Consider the following 17,973-nt stretch of genomic DNA (forward strand, 5'->3'; position numbering starts at 1 on the left):
GTTGCTCTCAGCAGTTCTGCTGTACAAGTGATACATATTGGTATGTCAGCATCTTCCCAGCATTGTTTTGAAACGGCAAGTTGGTTAAGAACACATTTTGTTCCTGTTGTCTTGTATTATCACTCTCTTGCTCAACAATAAAAAATGCCAAAACCCCCAAAACTTTATGTCAAAATCCATGAGTTGAGCACATAAATCTGCAAATAGTTGCTGTTTGTATTCTTACTCTCTTGTCATAAAGAAATTGCTTAGGAAATAAATTTCCATGATAGCCTAGAGTCAGCTGCTTTACACACATATATGTGTAACATATATATATATATGTATGTGTGTAACATTCATGGCAAACAGCAGCAGTTCCTTTTTAGAGGAGCATAACTACAGTGTGATCTACCAGCCATCCTTGCAGCTATTTCATCCCCTGACCTAAATTTGGGAGTTTGTCATCACCACAAACACTACTACTCTTTTCTTCTAAGATTAAAGGGGGAAATAATGTGTCTATCTGCGTGCAGTTGTAAAGCTGTGCCAGATTAGGTTTTGCTCTGCTTATTACTTCTGCTGAGGAAGAAGAGTGCTCTTTCTCATATGGTGGTAATTTTAGTGAAGGCTAGATAAAGCATACATAGAAGTAAAATGCTGTGAAAGACACTATTCTGAAATTTGAACACATTTTCTTTAATGTCTTATTTCTGGACTTTTTGTGACTATTGCGTATCTTGGTTTAACTGAAGGTCAGTCTTGCATTTATGTGAGAAAAATCAGTCTTGTTCTTTTCCTGGATGAAGTTGGGAAACCTCAGGAATCTCATGCAAGTAATTTTGTGAAATTTCCATCCCAGCTTCCCAGCAGTTTAGATGCCGTCTTAGTCATACTCTGAAGAATATTCTGCCACCTAAACAAGGAGTACTAAAAGATAAACACCCTTCTTTCAAAAATGTCTGTTGTCTATGGGCTAGTAACTTATTTTGCTAAGGACTGAAAGGTAATTGCAAGCCCTCAAAAATGTCCATGTGGGGATCCATTTTTGCTAGAGTGGTATTTGACTGACTTTACTTCATAGCTTCCTTGAGCCAGAACTCCCAGATAATTCATGCTGCCTACACATTAAATCTCACTTTGTCTAAGCTGGGTGAGCCAAGAACTTGCCAGGAGGAGTGACTCAGCCATGGGGATAGCCTGGTTCCCATGAAAGTCTATCCCTCTAGGCTCTGTGGGTGCAGCTGGCTCCAGGAATTTGACCACAAACATAGGCTCAGCTACAGCACTATATGCACGAACTTAATTTGCCTCAGTTTCATGTGGTTTAAATAACAAATTGTCTTATGCAGAAAACCCCAACCCAGCTCTGTAGGAGGATGTGTCTCTCTTCTACTTATGCAGAAAAAACGTGAATCCCATAATCCAGCGTTCCTTCCATTTCATAAGATGTCATGAACTCCCATTTCTGCAGCTGTCTCTGCAGGCAGAGGCTGGTGCTGCATTTACGGGAACTGAGCCTCTGCTCATTTACACTGTAGGAGGGGCTTCCACAGACATGTCCTTGGATGTTTGCTGCACCTCCAATTGTGGTTCTCAGGAAGTAAAGTGGTTTCACAAGGACCAAGGTTAGCTGGAGCCAGACTGTGATTCTAATTCCGTAGTTTAACAATATTTTAATATTGTAATGCTTCTCTAAGTAGATGTGAATGTGAGAGGAAGGGGGGAAAGGGAAATGAGGGAAATGGAAAGCTGGAGAGAAGGTGAGAAATGTGCATAAAACAGGAAAGAAGTGAACTTGAAAGCAGAACATGGAAAATAAAAATAGAAGCAGAAAGGGAAATTTAAAAAAAAAGAAGTAAAAAAGACAATTAAAAAAAAAGTGATTCTATTTGTCTTAAGCACTTGGCTCAGCTGCAACTGAGTCTGCAAGATGGAGACACTGATAGCCTGCAGTGCAGGAAATGGGCATTGCTCACTTCTTCACAGGCTCACATGCTACAACGGATGACGGATGAATGAAAGAAAGAAAGAGAAGCTTAGATAAATAGGGTAATTTAAACCTGCTAGGTGTCAGAAATTTTGTAATATGTCATGAGATCCTATGGAAACTTGTGCGCTTTTTGCTGAGGTTTTCTTGTTTTCTTCTGCTGAATTTTGTCCTTATTTCTCTTACCCGTATTACACATCTAGGGAAGTAGTGGATCTTGGAAATAGCTTGCCTATGATTTACTGGAAACTTGAATTTCATGCTCTCACATGTGGGAGAAGAAGCTTTAAGTAAAAAATGTTAGATTGTGGTGGCTGGCTCTGACACAATTTCCTGGGCAGTGGGGGCCTTGGTTTGTGCTCCCAGGCTCACTGTGCAGCCCATGAGTAGTGGAGCAGGGAACCATCCAAACCCTTGGTTGCTACTGAGCCCAAGTGGTATATGGGCAAGTTCAAACCTCAGTTCACCCTGCAGGAATATAATTCCTTTCATTTGTGGTCTTGTATTGTGGGGGACCAGCAGCCTTTTGAGCAGAATACCACAGTAGTCAATAACAGTCAGAACAAGAGGTGGTAGGGTTTCCTTCTTCCACAATATGTGCATTAAAGCATCTCCCAGGAAGTAAAATACCCTCATGTTAAATTCTTCCTCTACCAGAACAGATTTAACTACCTTTCCATCCTAAGTGCAACAATCACTGCTGTCCTATTTGCTGTGGGACAGAGCCTCTCCTTTTCTCCTGCAGGATAACCAGGATGACTGCAGTGTTCATATGAAAGTTTCATTAGTTCTGTTTCAGGATCATTAAATAATCATTGGATAAAACACCTACTTTCTGCCCAAATATAGGTTTAGGCTTGACTCTTGACTGAATGGCTAAGCATTTGAATTGTGCTTATTTTACAGAGGACATATTAAATAATAAACAGGATACAGGAATCTGGCCTGCAGTCAGAGGACATAAATCTTGTCCTGGAGGTCACCATCCTATGAGACGGAAGCAAACAAATCTATCTAAAAGCACAGTTTAAAAACTCTTTTTTGCTGACTGACCAAACTGTGTTAAAAGGAAGTTAGTTCACCATCACACTGACCTTTTCCTCTGTGAAGGTGGCTATCACTAATTCTATTACATTAATTTCTCACTGCAAGTGCTAAGGGTTAATATAGAAAGTATTTTAGTTTAGTATATTACATATTATCTTAACCCACTCTAAATAGTCTATTCCATTTTTACTAATTAAAGCTGTCTTTATCTATGCAGGTTTTACAACTGATAAAAAAAAAAAAACCAAGAAAAGTTAAATGTATCCTCAATTTCAGAGGAGCTGAGCACACTGCAACAATTGTAAACTTCAGTGGGAATACAAAGAGCCACTTCTGGAATCAAGACTTCATACAGGTATGTAAATATTCTCAACTTTACCTGGCAGCGGGCTCTGTCCTATTGAAAGAGATAAATTTCTAAACCAGTTAACTGTTTTTCTCCAGAAGTCCATCAAGTTTGAAAATTTTTTTCCAGTTGTAACTAATAAGGTGAAAGAAATCAGTACATTTAAATGTTTCCGTGAGATGGCTGCATAGATATTTTCCATTCCCTTCAACAAAATGAGCAGCTCAGATGGATTTTTGGTAATTGTTTTATGAAATAATTCCATTTTAGAACTGAAAAAGAGAGAAAGAAAAAAAATAATTAGGAGGAATTTTCAAATGCTTTTGAGAGCAGAGACTTCTATATTTTGGAATAGGAAGAGGGAAAAAAACCCAGCAAAGGTAATATTGTTCCAGCTGAGAACTCAACAGTGTGTAGCAAGATCACTGGTAAAACTGAGGAGCTGAAGTTCAAAGCCCAGAGCTATGATGTGGGGAATATGTGGGGATAAAAAGATGAAAGCTTTCAATAGATAGAAGGCCCAAGATTTGCTGGTCTTTACGAAATGTAATTAATTTTTAAGTCCTATTTTGAGTTCATACAGTTCAGCTTAGTTTAAAGAATCTTTCTTTATAGTTTTACATCTGATAATTTGATTATGAAAATGAACTCTCCCACATAGCAGAGAATGCTAGCAATCCTGTTCTGATAAGAGATATTTATACAGCGCCACCAAATCACTTTAACATAAGGGGGCCATGTGCTTATCCTCATTTCTGATGACAAGTCCTCTGTAGCTATCTAAGATTTGTCAGCACTTGTTGATATTCCCTGTTCAGTCAGGGTCAGTGCTTTCCAGTGCTACTTCAGAGCAACTGCTTTGACTTACTTGGATATTCTGTGAATTGAGACTCTTTCTTTGTGCTTGCAGCTTAGAATAGAGAGGTGCTGGTAGAGAACCTAACTTTCAACTTATCTTTGATCAGGGAGAAAAGAAAAACCTAAGGAATCTTGAGAAACAGAGAAGGGGAAGAAAGGACTAATTTTTGTAAAAAGCAATACAACTGGTAAATTTTCATAGCTGAAAGGGATATTGAGTGAGCATAAAACATTTGCTGTAAAGTATTTCTTAGCAAGCCATTTCAGCAAAGCAGAATTCAAAATCATAGTTGTCTATGGAAAATTTGGGGGAGATGATGGTAGAACAAAAGTTATGGAAATCATGTTTAGACTCACTGCTTACTCTTCCTTCCTTTCTTTCCAAATGATATAATCTAATAACCATTTTAATTTGTGTCAATAGCCCAAGTTCCATCTTCATTTTAAAAAATGTAAATTCCCAGTCATGGTTTCATCATATTAAAAGCAAATATTTGCTATTATATTACAAAGAAGCCATGACTGCTGTTTCTAAAACACAGTATATTGGAATTTATCTTAGTCTGCACAGGCATTTTCTGTAAGACCCATTCTGTTCAAAAGTGAATGCTTTATTCATCAGTTTATTTAATGGAATGCAGTACTAATATAAGAAAGAAGTAACAGAAGCCTGAGTTTGTTCTGACGCTACAAAGATTAATAGCTGAGAAAGCATATGATCTACTAGAGCATTTCTGGATTACAGGAGTTGGATAAACTTCAAGTCAGTTGGCGTTGTATAAACTAGAAAAGTGCAATACATGTAAAATTCTGTTTATGCAGTGGTTTCCATATGAAAAAAAAATCATTAAACCCTGTAACAAATTGTCTTTTTATATAGGAATCATTTATTAGGTAATGAAAGTCTAAAGTAGATAGAAAAATATCTCTGGAAGGAGAAAAAGAAAAATAACATTAGATGTTTTCTGAGCTGATATTTTTTCTTGTAATGGATCTTTGAAAACTTGTATGCTGTGACATAAAAAGTCTAAAATTTAATCCTAAAAAAGTTTTATGTGAAGAAAAAGATTCAGTTATTATTTGAAAGTGTGATTTTCTAATAAGAGTTCCTTGTTCTAGCAGATGTCCTATCATTATGGGATCTCAAATACTTTGGATTTGGAAAGCATTACACAGAAAGCCTCCTGGGCAGAAGAAAGACAGTTGGGTGGGACAAAAATTCAAAGTCACACAGCTCGCACTGGGACGTTCTCCATATGCACACTCCACAAGAGCTTTTAGCTTTTAAGTGCACTTATCAGTAGGTTTCCTAAGCCTTCAACTTTGGCCTTCAAGGCAATAGAAAATCTGGGATTAAAAGAAAAAATCTGGTTCTGCCCAAGTTTACACAGGACTGTGTTCTCACTTGTTTTACCTGCCTTTACTGACCTTTCTGCAGTCAAATAAGCACTTTTCAGCTGACCTATTTTACTTGATTATTAGATATTGATATTACTTCCTATTCTCTCTGATCACCAACAGATTTGATGTCTGTGTTTGCAGTCACTTCTTTTGAATTAAAGATGTAGCTCTAATTCTAAAATATCTTAATTGTTTCCATTCTAAAAAATTTGTGTTGACAATTTTTTTCCTATATGTACCTTTGTTTAGTGAAGTGTTTTATTTAACCTCTGGTTGATTTCAGCATCGTCACTTCTAGATAACCTGTGCTGGAATATCTTAGAGAATTCTTCCACACTATGTTGGGATAACCATTACTTGCTGGATAGGGATTTCAGGCTCATAGGATGAGGTAGGAAAGGATCACAGGTGGGCTCTGGTCAAAACTGCTGCACAATGCAGGGTGAGCCCTGAGCTCAAGCTGGGTCAGTCAGGGCTCTGGCCAGCCTGAGCATCTCTCATTTCTGTTTCTCACCCTCTGCCATGCTCCATGGGCCTGACTCCATCTCCTCCCTCACCCTGTGCAGGCACTGGACACTTGCTGGTAGCTGTGAGCCCATTCCCTCGCCTTCCCTCAGTCCTTCCTCACAGAGCTCCAGCCCCAGACCAGCTTCACCACTGATGTTCTCCTTGGATGGAGGGGCCCAAAACAGGATGCAGTGGTCCCAAGATGGGCTAGGAAATAGTGAACGTGTCACTAACATGTCAGTGACCAGAATGAAACACCCAGGCTCAGAAGAGGAACAGTCACCAGACAATCTAGGGGCGTGAAAGGAGAAAAGGTTCAAAAATATCCTTTTTGAGAGGAACAGAGTTCAGACAGAACCAGAGTGCAGTATTTCCTGGAGAAAGTTTTCTAACTGGCTGCATATAATGCCCGTTTTATTTGTCTTGCAGCTCCAGTCCCCACATACCTGAGTGCAGTGCCTCTGATCACTGCATTCATCCAAACACAATTCTCTTTCATGCAAGTGCACCAGAGACACACAGTTGGAGAGGATTTATCCCATTTCCTTGGTACATAGAACTTCTGAGTCATTGCCACTACTTGTTTGAGCAGTACTAAATGTAAGCATCTTAGTTGTATCTGTACACCCACACTGAAGTTTTTATATAAGATTCAAATGTGCCTGATTAACATAAGAAAACCCAGTGCATATTTGTGGAGCAGGTGCAAGCAATGTCTCATCTCTTCCTGAACAAAAGGTTAATACATTCTCACCAGTGACTTAATCCAACCTTATAGTTAAAAGATTTGTGATTGCAAATGGATAAAAATGAAAGTTAAAAAGCTTCCAGTAATGCCCTGTAAATATCAGTTAATATTCAAAGAGGACAGGGTGTTTAAAAAAAAAAAAAGTTACACCACTAACTACCAACAACTAATTTGCACACACTGCATTAATTTAAAGAATTTTTTATGCTCTAAAATTTAAGCCCAAATGCATACAACATGTGCAATGTAGGAGTGTGAAGTAGCAAGGTCTGCAGCTCGTGTTTTGACTTGTAGATTTAAAATCAAGTGAATTGAAAGTAAATGTAAGCCCAGAGGATTTAAGTTTTATGGTGCAGAACTCCATTGAAAAGAGAAGGTAGCAACCTGACAGAACATGAATGATAGCAGTAATCCCAAATCCATTTTATGGTTTTTATCATTTCAGTTAAAATTTGTTTAAGTATACATGTAAGGAAGAGTAATTATGATATGTAGAAAAAGAAGAGGAATTACAATAAACATTCCCTGGTAAGAGGTTACCATGAAGTGACAGGATGTGAATTGGGCCTGGGTAACAGGATTCTGTATGTGTGTATATGTGTGTTATACGTGTGTGTGTGTGTGTGTGTGTGTGTGTGTGTGTAGCAGGGGGTAACAATTATTTGGAGAATTTAATCCCATTGAGGAGTAAAACTTGTTGTGGATGACTCCCATCTAAAGCTTTTCCAATCCCAAGGAGAAAAAGGTTGCATGGAAATCCTTGTCAAACCAGCTCCAGCTTCCTCCAGTGCAGGAAGCCCAGCAGGGATGGCACTAGGGGACAGCCCTCACAATGACAAGGCAAGCAAAGAAGGGGCAGCTCTGCAGCCTCTCCCCTGCCCACTGCTAGCCCCAAGGTCGGGGCACAAGGAGCAAGGGCTGGGTGCTTGACCAGGCAAACAAGGACTGCTAGTTAGGAATGACAGCTGCTCTGTGGAACACACTTTCATATTTAGCTTCAGTATTCTCCAGATTCTGTACTGCATTAGTATATGACTCTGAACTTCATATAAAGTATCAGCAAGTTCTCGTCACAGTTCAGTTAGACAAAACAATCCTGTTGCAGCTTCAGGCCCAAAAAGTGCAAACCACGGCGAGTTGAGGAGCGCTGTCTGGGAGGATGGGACTTCATAATCTGGAGCTGTAATTGGACAATTAACCCCAGTAAGTTTATAAGTTTTGTAAATGGACCAAAACTTAGAAAAGTGTGAAAACTCATGACCCAGAGTCCATGTTGGGTGAGGCCACAGCCAGGCTCTTGTACTGCCCAAGATGTATCTTTTGAAAGCTTTTTTAAAAAACACCTACTTTATTCCTTTATTTCTGTCTAGCCTTTATTCTAGGTATCCTCTCAAGGCATCACTGATAACCTGGGTTTGTTAATTTTTGTTAAATGTTCTGGTTGAGCATTTACATGTTTTTCTATGTCTGGAAGACAAAAATTGCACTTCAATTTTTCAATGGGATTTTTTTGTTCAACTGAATTTTGTTTTATTTAGTGATTTTAAAAAATATTTTTTAAAACTTTCATTGATAACAAAATCTGTACATTCAAAAACCAAGTCAAGTATATTAATCTTTTGAATAATGAAAATGGGTAAAGATCCATTCAAATTTGGTTTTAAGAGCTTGTTTTCTTAAGCACAGACAGCAACTTCTTTGGTATTTTCTTTCAAGTTATTTTTTAGTACATTCAGAATTCTTCAAAAAAGGGAACACAGATAATCATTAACAGCATGGCTGAGTAACTCAAGTGTTCTTCAAAGGATGTCGAGTCTGTGTCCCAAAACTACTTCAGCAGGTGACTATTGCCCCCTTCAGACTACTCCCAGTACTAGAGAAAAATAATTAGTTGGAAATTATTAGCATTCCTTTGCAATACAGGGAAAACCCTAAGAAGAAAGATACTGTTAAGTAGATAGTTGGTGAACTTTTTTGGATATTAGCAAGGGATTTTCCTGGTATTAGAAATGTACAGTAATGCATTAAGTACAACAAACAATACCTCCAAGTTGCATCTTCAGCAGTTAGATTCAATAGTCCCAACTGAGGAAAAAGAACTTAGAACAATGGCTGCAGGATGGGCCGGGGAACTTGGAAATCAGTTCAAGCTTCCAGAGTGCATTTATACAGTTTTGGTTAAGTGATTCCAACTCTATGATTGGGGTCTTCATATGCAAAACCAATTGTGCTCTATTTCTCCTTTCACCTTCCTTCTACTTCAGAGAAAGTTGTTGTAGCATGATCAACACCAGCCTGGTAGAAGCTCTTCTTTACTTAATGCCCAGATAGGGGATAACACACTCTGCCTACACAAATTGTGTGTATTCATCGTTCTCCATGTCCACACACATGGGTACTGTGTCTGTATGTGTGTTCAACAGCACCCTAATCTCAGCTGAAATTAAGTACTCCCTTCAAAAAGAACACCACCTCAGTGAAAATGTAGCCTCAGTTAGTATGCTAAGTGACAAGGGCAACTGCAGCTAGAAAATAAAATCATATCATGGAGTCAATACTTGGTGTCTGGGCTGTAATGTGGTATATTGATTTAGCTTGCCTGAGCATCTATCATAAATAGATGAAAAAAAGATTTAAAAGAGTATCTTATGCATTGAGTCTTCTTTCCACAGGGAGAAAAAGAAACTATGCTTCTGAAAATTTATTTTGTATCCACCTTTCCCAAGCACAACCTGCTCAGATACCAGCAAATATAAATATCAGCCTGCTATAGGCTGCTACTGCTTTATTATTTAGCAAATGGCTAAGGAAGAACAGCAATACAGATTTGATGGTGCATTTAATTCCATGTACCTCATAACATAAAGGTTTCCAGAGAACAGAACTTGCAGTTTTTAAAAGTGAAAGAAATACTGACCTAAAATAGTTATTTTCTACTTAGGTAAAGTTCAAAGTCCCCAGTTGAAGCTCTTACATACATACAGTATATGCTATTTGCTGTCCTGTTGCTACTCATTTTGCTGCTAATAGTAAAAAAAACCAAAGTAAAGTTTTCATTTTCACATGACAGATTTTCATCATACCAAGGAAAAACTTGACATCAACCTTCAAGTTAAATCACTCAGATGTGACAGAAGGCTCCTCCTCTTCAGGCAGATCATACATCCAATGAAGTGTAGTGCAATACATCACTGAGGTATGTTGAATGTTGCTTTTGGCAGCTTGCTGCCTTTCTTTTTTTCTTTTTTTTTTAGCATTTTAAGTTTGAGTTTATCATCCCCATTCCTTGGCACTCAATGATGTAGGTATCATTACCAGGGTCTTCCTCTTCTGACTTTGTCACAGTAAATTTGGCCTAGAAGAGGATTAGAAATACATCACTAATTAAGTTATCACATACACAATATTGAGTATCTGATGTCAAATAAATGTATTGCCATGTGTTTATGTATATTACAGCTTTGACAGATTTAATTCAAAAAAACATTTAAATAAATGTGGTAAAAGTATCTAACCATTCTAAAAGCCTTTAACTCTAGAGTAGGCTCACTTTGTACAGGAAAACTCCCAGGTAAATACTATAGCAATTGTTTTATCAATGCTTCTCCTCCATGATCAAGTGCAGCTCACACTGCCTGATGAACTGTACACTGCCAAGCTACTGGAAGAAAATGAAAGGTAAAACTTCCTGAATGTTTGGACTCACCTTTGTTAGCTGCTCTGCAAAGTGTATAGCTGTTTGAGTATGCAGTGTAATTGGTCCACTTTTCACTTTAGACACTCCTTTTGCTAATGCCATAAAAATGATCAGCTGAAATGGAGGGAAAGGTAATTATTAAGGCATTCTTCAGATTCAAGGAATTTATTGATTAACCCCAACTAAAACATGCAAAATTTCTGTAAATATTAAAATTTTCTCTTCTAAGTTTGATAAAAGTTCATGAAGCTGAGTTTGAAGAGTGATCCACGGCTCCAGAAGTTTGGAGATTGCTACTGTAATACCTATTACAGAAGGGGTATTTTTCCACAGTAGCCCCTGAATTCCTATTACTGAATTCCTGGCCCTCAATCCCTGTTATTAAAATTAACTTTGCTCTCCCCCACTGTATTGCCCCAAAATCTCCCCAAGCCACATCAAACTCCAGATTAGTAGTTTACTTATATGAAGAGAATCTCAGGAAGAGGTACTTTCAATTCTAACACTTCCTGATCACATATTCACCAGAGAGACACCCAAAACACTTTGATTTGACTTAAAACCATCACCATGACAAGAATACTGCCAGGTGTGATTAACTCTGTGCAGTTCCCATACACAGTGACTCTGGCTGTGGCTTGTTCCCATCAACAGTACTTGCATGCTTTGAAAAAAGTAGGCTGAGTCCAAGACCCAAATATTTATTATACTACATAATATTCATGTGTGCCCAGGTGTTTACAGCTAAGAGCTAGCATCATCCTAGCTAAACCAGCCCAAGATTCTTATCAGGCTAAGATAAGGCAGTGGAAGGCCTTCATTCTCAAATGAAATTAGGGGAGTAAGATAATTGGGAGCATGTTCTAGATATTCCCTAGTACCTTCCCTGAGTATCATTCTATATATGTAAGGAGGGAGCTATTATCACTGCACCACATGGAGTGCCAAATAGAAGCAAGTTCCTGCCTCTGTCTTCCATACTTACTGAGGGTTACAGAAAGGCAAAATTTGAGGGTGTTGGTACAATGCTAAAAGCATTTGTGGTTCCTAAAAACTGTATGTAATTTGCTAATCCTAGTGATCTTGTGACTACACATCTCTGAGAGTGCTAACATCTTGTCCCTTCCCTATTCAGATCTATATTGTTTTCAAATAGTGCATGCATGTTCTTGCTACTTCAACTTCATGTAAACACATGTAGGAACCTTACTTGGTCTTGCAGAGAATCATCCACAGTTCCACCATGTTTAAGATTCTGAAGCAGCATCTCTGCTGCTTCAATGCCAACTTTGTCAGCATTCTTTCCTAAGAGAGAAATCAGAAAGCTGAAAATAACTATTTAAAAGTACAAAAAAAGAAAAACAACCCAAGAAATTGTCAACTTTTTAGTTCTTTTCTCTTTAAAACTATTGCTCTTGCCTCAAATTTCTGCTTAAAACAAAATCCTTCCCATCTTATGCTAATATATAGTTTATACTTCCTAAGCACTGGAAAGAAAGTAGCTTCATTTAGTCAGAAAAACATTTGATTCAAATAATTTAAAACCAAGATCACTTCCATTCATTTTAATATAGATTCACTCTTGAGCAAAAACTTCAAATGTTAAAACAAAGTCTATGCTCCTAAAGTTCAGAAATATTTCCAGTGATTCTCCATTTTGATACAAGGTAAATTTAACAGTTCTGGAATTTTTGTAAATTTCCATTTACTTGTGTTTTAAATCTGCTCATTTCTGTTGTCCTTTATTTCTAAAAGCATATATTTAATAATGAAACATTCAGAGCATCAGATTTTTAAACAGGTGATACTTCAGATTCCTATTTGTTATTGGTATATTAAGTTAATTCTTAACGAATTCATGGAATTCTTACCTCTCTTGCCAAGTGATGACCCAGCTAACAAACAACCCGTTGAGGTCTCTGCAACAATACTAAGCAGAAAATAAAAAATAATTAAAATCAAAATCACTCATATTACAGTTTATTTATCAGATATTTAATCAGGTCCTTGCTAATTAACCAACAAGATTAGAATTAACAATAGAAAGCTTGGACTCATCTTACATTATTCCACTTCCAGTCCCAACAGCTTGATCATCAGGTTCTCTGACAGGCTGAATGTTAATGTAGAGGTCTCTGATTTCTCTTCTGATGCACCTCACTGCTGCTGCTGACATGTCTTTTGCCAGCTAAAAAGACAAGATATAAATCCAGTAATTAAATTATGTAATATAGCAATGCTTTTTCCTCATAAGTTCAACTATTGCAATTAATCCCTGAATAAAGGGGCTACTTTATTAACTAGAAAAACAAAGGATTGTTATACACCCCTATAAGCAGGATCTGAACATGATTTTTTTCTGAAAGTTTTTCTACAAAAGTCAGGTAACATTAAATCCTATACAAATGACAGTTATAGAAATGTATGTAGAAATCAATATCAACAGAAATTCAAGAACTTTTCTTCATTCATAGAGAAAAAAAAATTATTTTAGTCTTCTTGCAAAGCTTTAGATTCTAAAAATAACTCACCCCAAAACCAAGTGCAAAAACCCCACCCCACAATTGCACAGAATATACTCTGTATGAGAGAATACACAAAATAACAATTTTACATTAGAAGCAAATGGGGACATACAAAGCTTTTCGCATTCCTGTGATCTAATCACAGCTATATTCACAGGTTTGGAGACCAAAACCAGCAGCCCACAGCTTTTCAAAAAGTAACTCAGCTTCTCTTCCTTCCTCTATTAATTCCTGGCCTGTATGTGAGAAGGAACCTCAAGAAGATCCCAGCACTCAGGACAGGAAGAATAGAAAAAGGAGATATAAAGGAGCAAATTTATCTCCTTTTATTTTTGGCTAAACCTACCCTTAACTTGTTCTAATACCCTTAGCAATGGTTGAAAAACTTGTTGTAGACCTGGCTTCCACCTATTACACAGCTCATAAATTTATGAACAAGGGGCCCTAATTTCAGATTTAAAATAATGCACATGAATATGAAGAATACATAAATCATAAGACAACCCTCAATATATGCCAAAGACTTTTGAATAGTCCTATGAAGGATGAGGATACTGTTCTCATTTCCTGTTTTAGCTTTACACTGCTGTGCAATGAATGATTTTTAGGTATGTCCAATATAATATTCTGCAGCCTGAATAATTGAAACCACTTAATAAGGTTGCTTAGCTTGTGTAAGACTGCAAAAGGCAGGAAACCAGAGGAATGTTGAGCAGATTGCAAACAATTTTATACAGCTATATAAAGTTGGATGCCACCAGAGCCATGATAAGCACTTACTTTGATAGGCAGTGCTCCAGCAACAAATGCCCTTCCGTAAATCTTTGTCACTGTGCCACGTTCTGTTAAGTTTATTGGGCTCAGCTCTTTGACTGGAGACATCTGGACTACAACTTCACCACCTCCTTGAGGATAGTAGCCCCTATTTAGAAACAGTAATTGGACATAATTAAATGCAATGATCACAAGGAAACCAAGAAAAGGGCCAGGAGGCTCTTCATACATTTCACTATACATTTTTATGTTCCCTGTTACTGTACATACCAATTTTCTTGATGTGTGCCTTAGAAACCCTTCTAATGGAATTAGGCTCTCTAACAGTAATCCTCTGTAATGCACACCTTATTAACTTCCTAACACCAACCTAACTGCTCCTTGGAAAAAGCTCAGTAATGCACTGCCTGTTCAGCATGTGCTCCCCTCAGGGGAGCCAACAGGCAACATTACACAGCAGCTGTAGGCTCAGCAATGAAAAGAAAAGACAGCCAAGAACCCTATCCCATTCATCATGTGGTGACAGTACACACAGGGGCAGCTAATGCAGATTAGTTCATGTATTATAAATTCACCCCTCAGCTTGATTGAGAGCCCCTTGTGTGCCTCTGCTCACACATGGGTTCAGTAAGGCCCAGCTCTGCTGCACTGCTCCACACCTCACCTCCTCTTTATGTCACAATTAAATGTGAAATTGAACTTTTCGATTATTGGCTTGAAAACCTGAAAAAGAAACATATAAGAGTGAATTTATTTTGCATTGATAATTTTCCACTATGTTATACAATCTTAAAAGAAAAAAAAAAAGCTCAACACAAAAATTTCAGTTGCATTATCAAAAAAAAAGTTAGTCTCATCCATATAGCTTATTTGACATTCCTCATACTTCATTTTCAATGTCACTTTGTGTAAAAGGATTTTCTTATGGAAAAAAGAAGAGTAATTCACAGTACTTCTAGAAAAAAGAATACATTTTGAGTGAAATTTTCTGTAGTAATTGAAACCAAAGAGACTACTTGCCATTTCAGGAAATTCCATGAAACACTGGTTGCTCTCTACAGCCAGCACACTAACAGTGCTATGTTCCATGCCTAATTCCATAATCACAAATAGACTTGCAGTAAGAGCAACAGAGGAACAGCAGTGACATTGCACACATACTCAGAGAAGATGCACCAAGGCAAAGGAATTTCTCCCTACCATGACTGTGTAGTCTATCTGAGGAGCCATCTCCGCATTAGTCCCACCTTTTAAATGAAGCTCTGATGGGGAAGCAGCAAACAGCACACAGGGCATTGCTACCTGCATCAGTAGGCACACACTCCTAAAAGCAATTATAACATAGTCAAATGTTACACCCTCTTAACCCACACAATTCCATAGAATCATTATACATCAAGGAACATTTTACTAGAACATTTACTTTTGCATTTTATTTTTAAAATTATCTATAAATTTATTAGTCTTAAAAGATACTACTTTAAAACTTCATGTCCTTACCAAGCCTAAATATGAAAGTTTTCATTTCACATTAATTGCATCTTTAATAGTTCTATTTGAAATAAAGTTATGTATTTTCCTTAGTATGGTGATGGGATCATGAAAACTGTGGGTTTTGGTAGCAGAAAAGGCTTAGGCAGCAGTAACATTGTAATACATGGATGGATATGTCCCATTTCCAAAAGAGCAATATGACATACTGTGCTACTATGAGCATAAGTAAAATGTCAAAATTTACCTTATTATATGGTGATTATTTCAGACCTCATGGATGCAAGATATCTAATTTAATGCATTTGGTCTGGTATGTAACATACTAATGTGAGCAAATTACACCTGAACTTTTAAAGACATGGGCAGCTGCTTTCTTCATGACATGAACCAAGCATTCAGCTTTTATATCAATCATACTTTTAAACTTCACATGTACTTCCAGCATATCCTACCTATACTACAGGTTCTTTGGTCACATAAATCTGGCTCAGGCAGCACACATCCTGGGGTCATTACCAAAGCATAAATGTTCTTTTTTCCCGCACCCCATCTATTGTGACAATTATAAAGTTATCAGAAGCTAGTGTACAAAGACATACCCTGCTGTTTTTGTATCTGCTATGTGGGTTCCACCTTTGATCTTCCCAGGAGTGAAGGTTATTTCTGTTGAGCCAATTTCTCCACCATTCAGCTTCCCATCACATAAATCTCGAATCATCTCCAATCCAGACAGATGCTGAGGTCTTAGAGTGACAATGCACAGTTAAAGACACATACAAGTAGACCACGTGCTTATGTTACATTAAAACAACCACTAAACACACTAAAAAACTACAACTGCAAATTTTGGATCGGACAAGGATCAGAAATTCACTCTGGTTGCTGCAGTACTTCTGAGTTCACAAGAGCAAAAGAGTGGCATTCAGGCCATACTGGGATATGCAGGATTCTGGATCTTTTCCACTAGCATGGGCCCAAGACACATAGATGAGATGCAAGAGCAGCCACTTCTCCTAATGTGATAAATGCTTGGACAGAAATGCAGTGGGATAATGATGGCAATACTGGCTGAGTGAGAACCAGCTGCAGGGCTACAAGACAGTTAACAGGCTTGCTTTGTACTTGCCTTGTGCTCGTTTCCATTTGTTAGGTAATCTAAATAGGAAATACACCAACTGTTTTTAACACTGGAAATATGCTAACTGTATCAGCACTAGGATATGCCCTATCTGTTCTTAGCACTGTAGGCTCGGTAAGCTGTGTTTTGCTCAGCATTACATCAGTGTGTTCCCCGTTTCAAAGCGTATTCCGCTCAGCACCTGTGGAACCATTTCCCTGGGCCGCGCCCCCACCTGCCCCGCCTGCGGCCCGGGCGGGACCGCGCTGAGGGCACCGGCAAGAGAACCGAGCGCGCTTCATGCCGCAGCGTTCCCCCTCACTCCTTGAGAGCCACAGACGGGATATTTTAGCAAAAAGGCTCTTTTAAAGCAATGGAAACGCAAACGTTTCAGACGAGAGCAGCCGAGGCCTTGCGTGGCCGTGCCCCAGCCCGGGAGGGCCCCACACGCCGTAAGTGACCGGCTGAGCGCCCCGGGACCGCCCGGGGAGGGTCTCACCTGAGGCCGGGCTGGCTGCGCCCGGCGCGGATCCGGCGCACCCGCAGCGGCAGCCCCAGCAGGCAGCTCAGCGCCGTGGACACCCGCAGGATCTGCCCGCCCTGCAGGGAGAAATGGCGCTCGTCAGGCGCTACGGCGCTTCCCGCACACCCGGCAGGCCCGTACCGCTGCCCGGGGCCAGGTAAGCCGCGGCCCGCTGGCGCTCACCCCCTCCATGATCCCGCCGTCGATCTCCACCCTGTCCCCGTCCATGGCTGGCGATGAGCGGTGTCTCTCGCAGAGGCCGCACCAATGGGATACGGACGGGGCCCTAAACACGACGAGCCCTCGGCGAAGCAGCCCCGGGCTAGGAGTGTTTGACGGCGGCGGTGCGCCCGGGATGCTGCGGTACCGGTGCTGGGGGCGGGCGGCGGTGCCGGGCAGGCGCAGAGCGGAGGCGCCTCCCGGCCCGCCTGCCGCGGGTTGGTCGGGGCGGCTCCGCCGCGGGGAGGAGCAGCCGGCGGGCCCGGCGCTCAGGCGGGGGCTGGGAGTAGCTCCATTGTCCCTGCGGTACTGACCGAGTCCCGCAGGAGGCAATGCCTCTCCCTTGTCCTGAGGGCCAGAGCGGTGACAACCGCGGCTCCTGGGAGATCAGAACCATGGGTACAGCGCTGCCGCCGGAGGAGAGCGGCCCGACTGTTGCCCTCCTCGTTACACGCTACTTTTCCTCAGAATCACAGAATGAATTAGGTTGTAAAAGACCTCTGAGATTATCAAGTACAGCCTATAAACGAATACCACCATGTCAATCAGATCGTGGCACTAAGTTCCACGTCCAGTCTTTTCCTTAAACTCTTCTGGGGTTGGTATCTCCACCTCCTTCCTGGGCAGCCCGTTCCAATGTCTAATCACCCTTTCTGTGAAGAGATTTTTCTTAATGTTCAACGTAAACCTCCCCTGGCGCATCTTAAGACTATGCCCTGTCGCTCGTCACCTGGGAGAAGAGGTCGAT

General features: G+C 39.7%; 1 protein-coding gene across 1 annotated transcript; it reads right to left on the minus strand.

Moving 5' to 3' along the window:
• Positions 1 to 9,804: 9,804 nt before the first annotated feature.
• On the minus strand, positions 9,805 to 17,379 carry RTCA (RNA 3'-terminal phosphate cyclase). The gene is made up of 11 exons (XM_054285807.1): positions 17,190 to 17,379; positions 16,983 to 17,083; positions 15,966 to 16,109; positions 15,073 to 15,196; positions 14,537 to 14,595; positions 13,879 to 14,020; positions 12,637 to 12,761; positions 12,445 to 12,503; positions 11,784 to 11,878; positions 10,583 to 10,687; positions 9,805 to 10,231 (listed from the first exon to the last, which is right to left on the minus strand). Exons 1-11 carry the CDS (start codon positions 17,232 to 17,234, stop codon positions 10,127 to 10,129), a joined length of 1,104 nt encoding a protein of 367 aa, XP_054141782.1. The 5' UTR covers positions 17,235 to 17,379; the 3' UTR covers positions 9,805 to 10,126.
• Between the last annotated feature and the right edge of the window lie 594 nt (positions 17,380 to 17,973).

This window comes from Melozone crissalis, unplaced genomic scaffold, assembly GCF_028551555.1.
Source record: "Melozone crissalis strain CALT ecotype California unplaced genomic scaffold, PUWL_Pcris_2 ptg000045l_1, whole genome shotgun sequence".
NCBI lineage: Eukaryota > Metazoa > Chordata > Aves > Passeriformes > Passerellidae > Melozone > Melozone crissalis.

Excerpts from the sequence above, each read along its gene's own strand:
- RTCA (XM_054285807.1), bottom strand. The coding sequence starts at position 17,234 with ATGGACGGGGACAGGGTGGAGATCGACGGCGGGATCATGGAGGGG. Across the intron at positions 14,596-15,072 it reads AGATAGACTACACAGTCATG|GTTTTCAAGCCAATAATCGA; the intron begins GTAGGGAGAAAT and ends TTTCTTTTTCAG. Across the intron at positions 11,879-12,444 it reads GTCATCACTTGGCAAGAGAG|GAAAGAATGCTGACAAAGTT; the intron begins GTAAGAATTCCA and ends TTTCTCTCTTAG.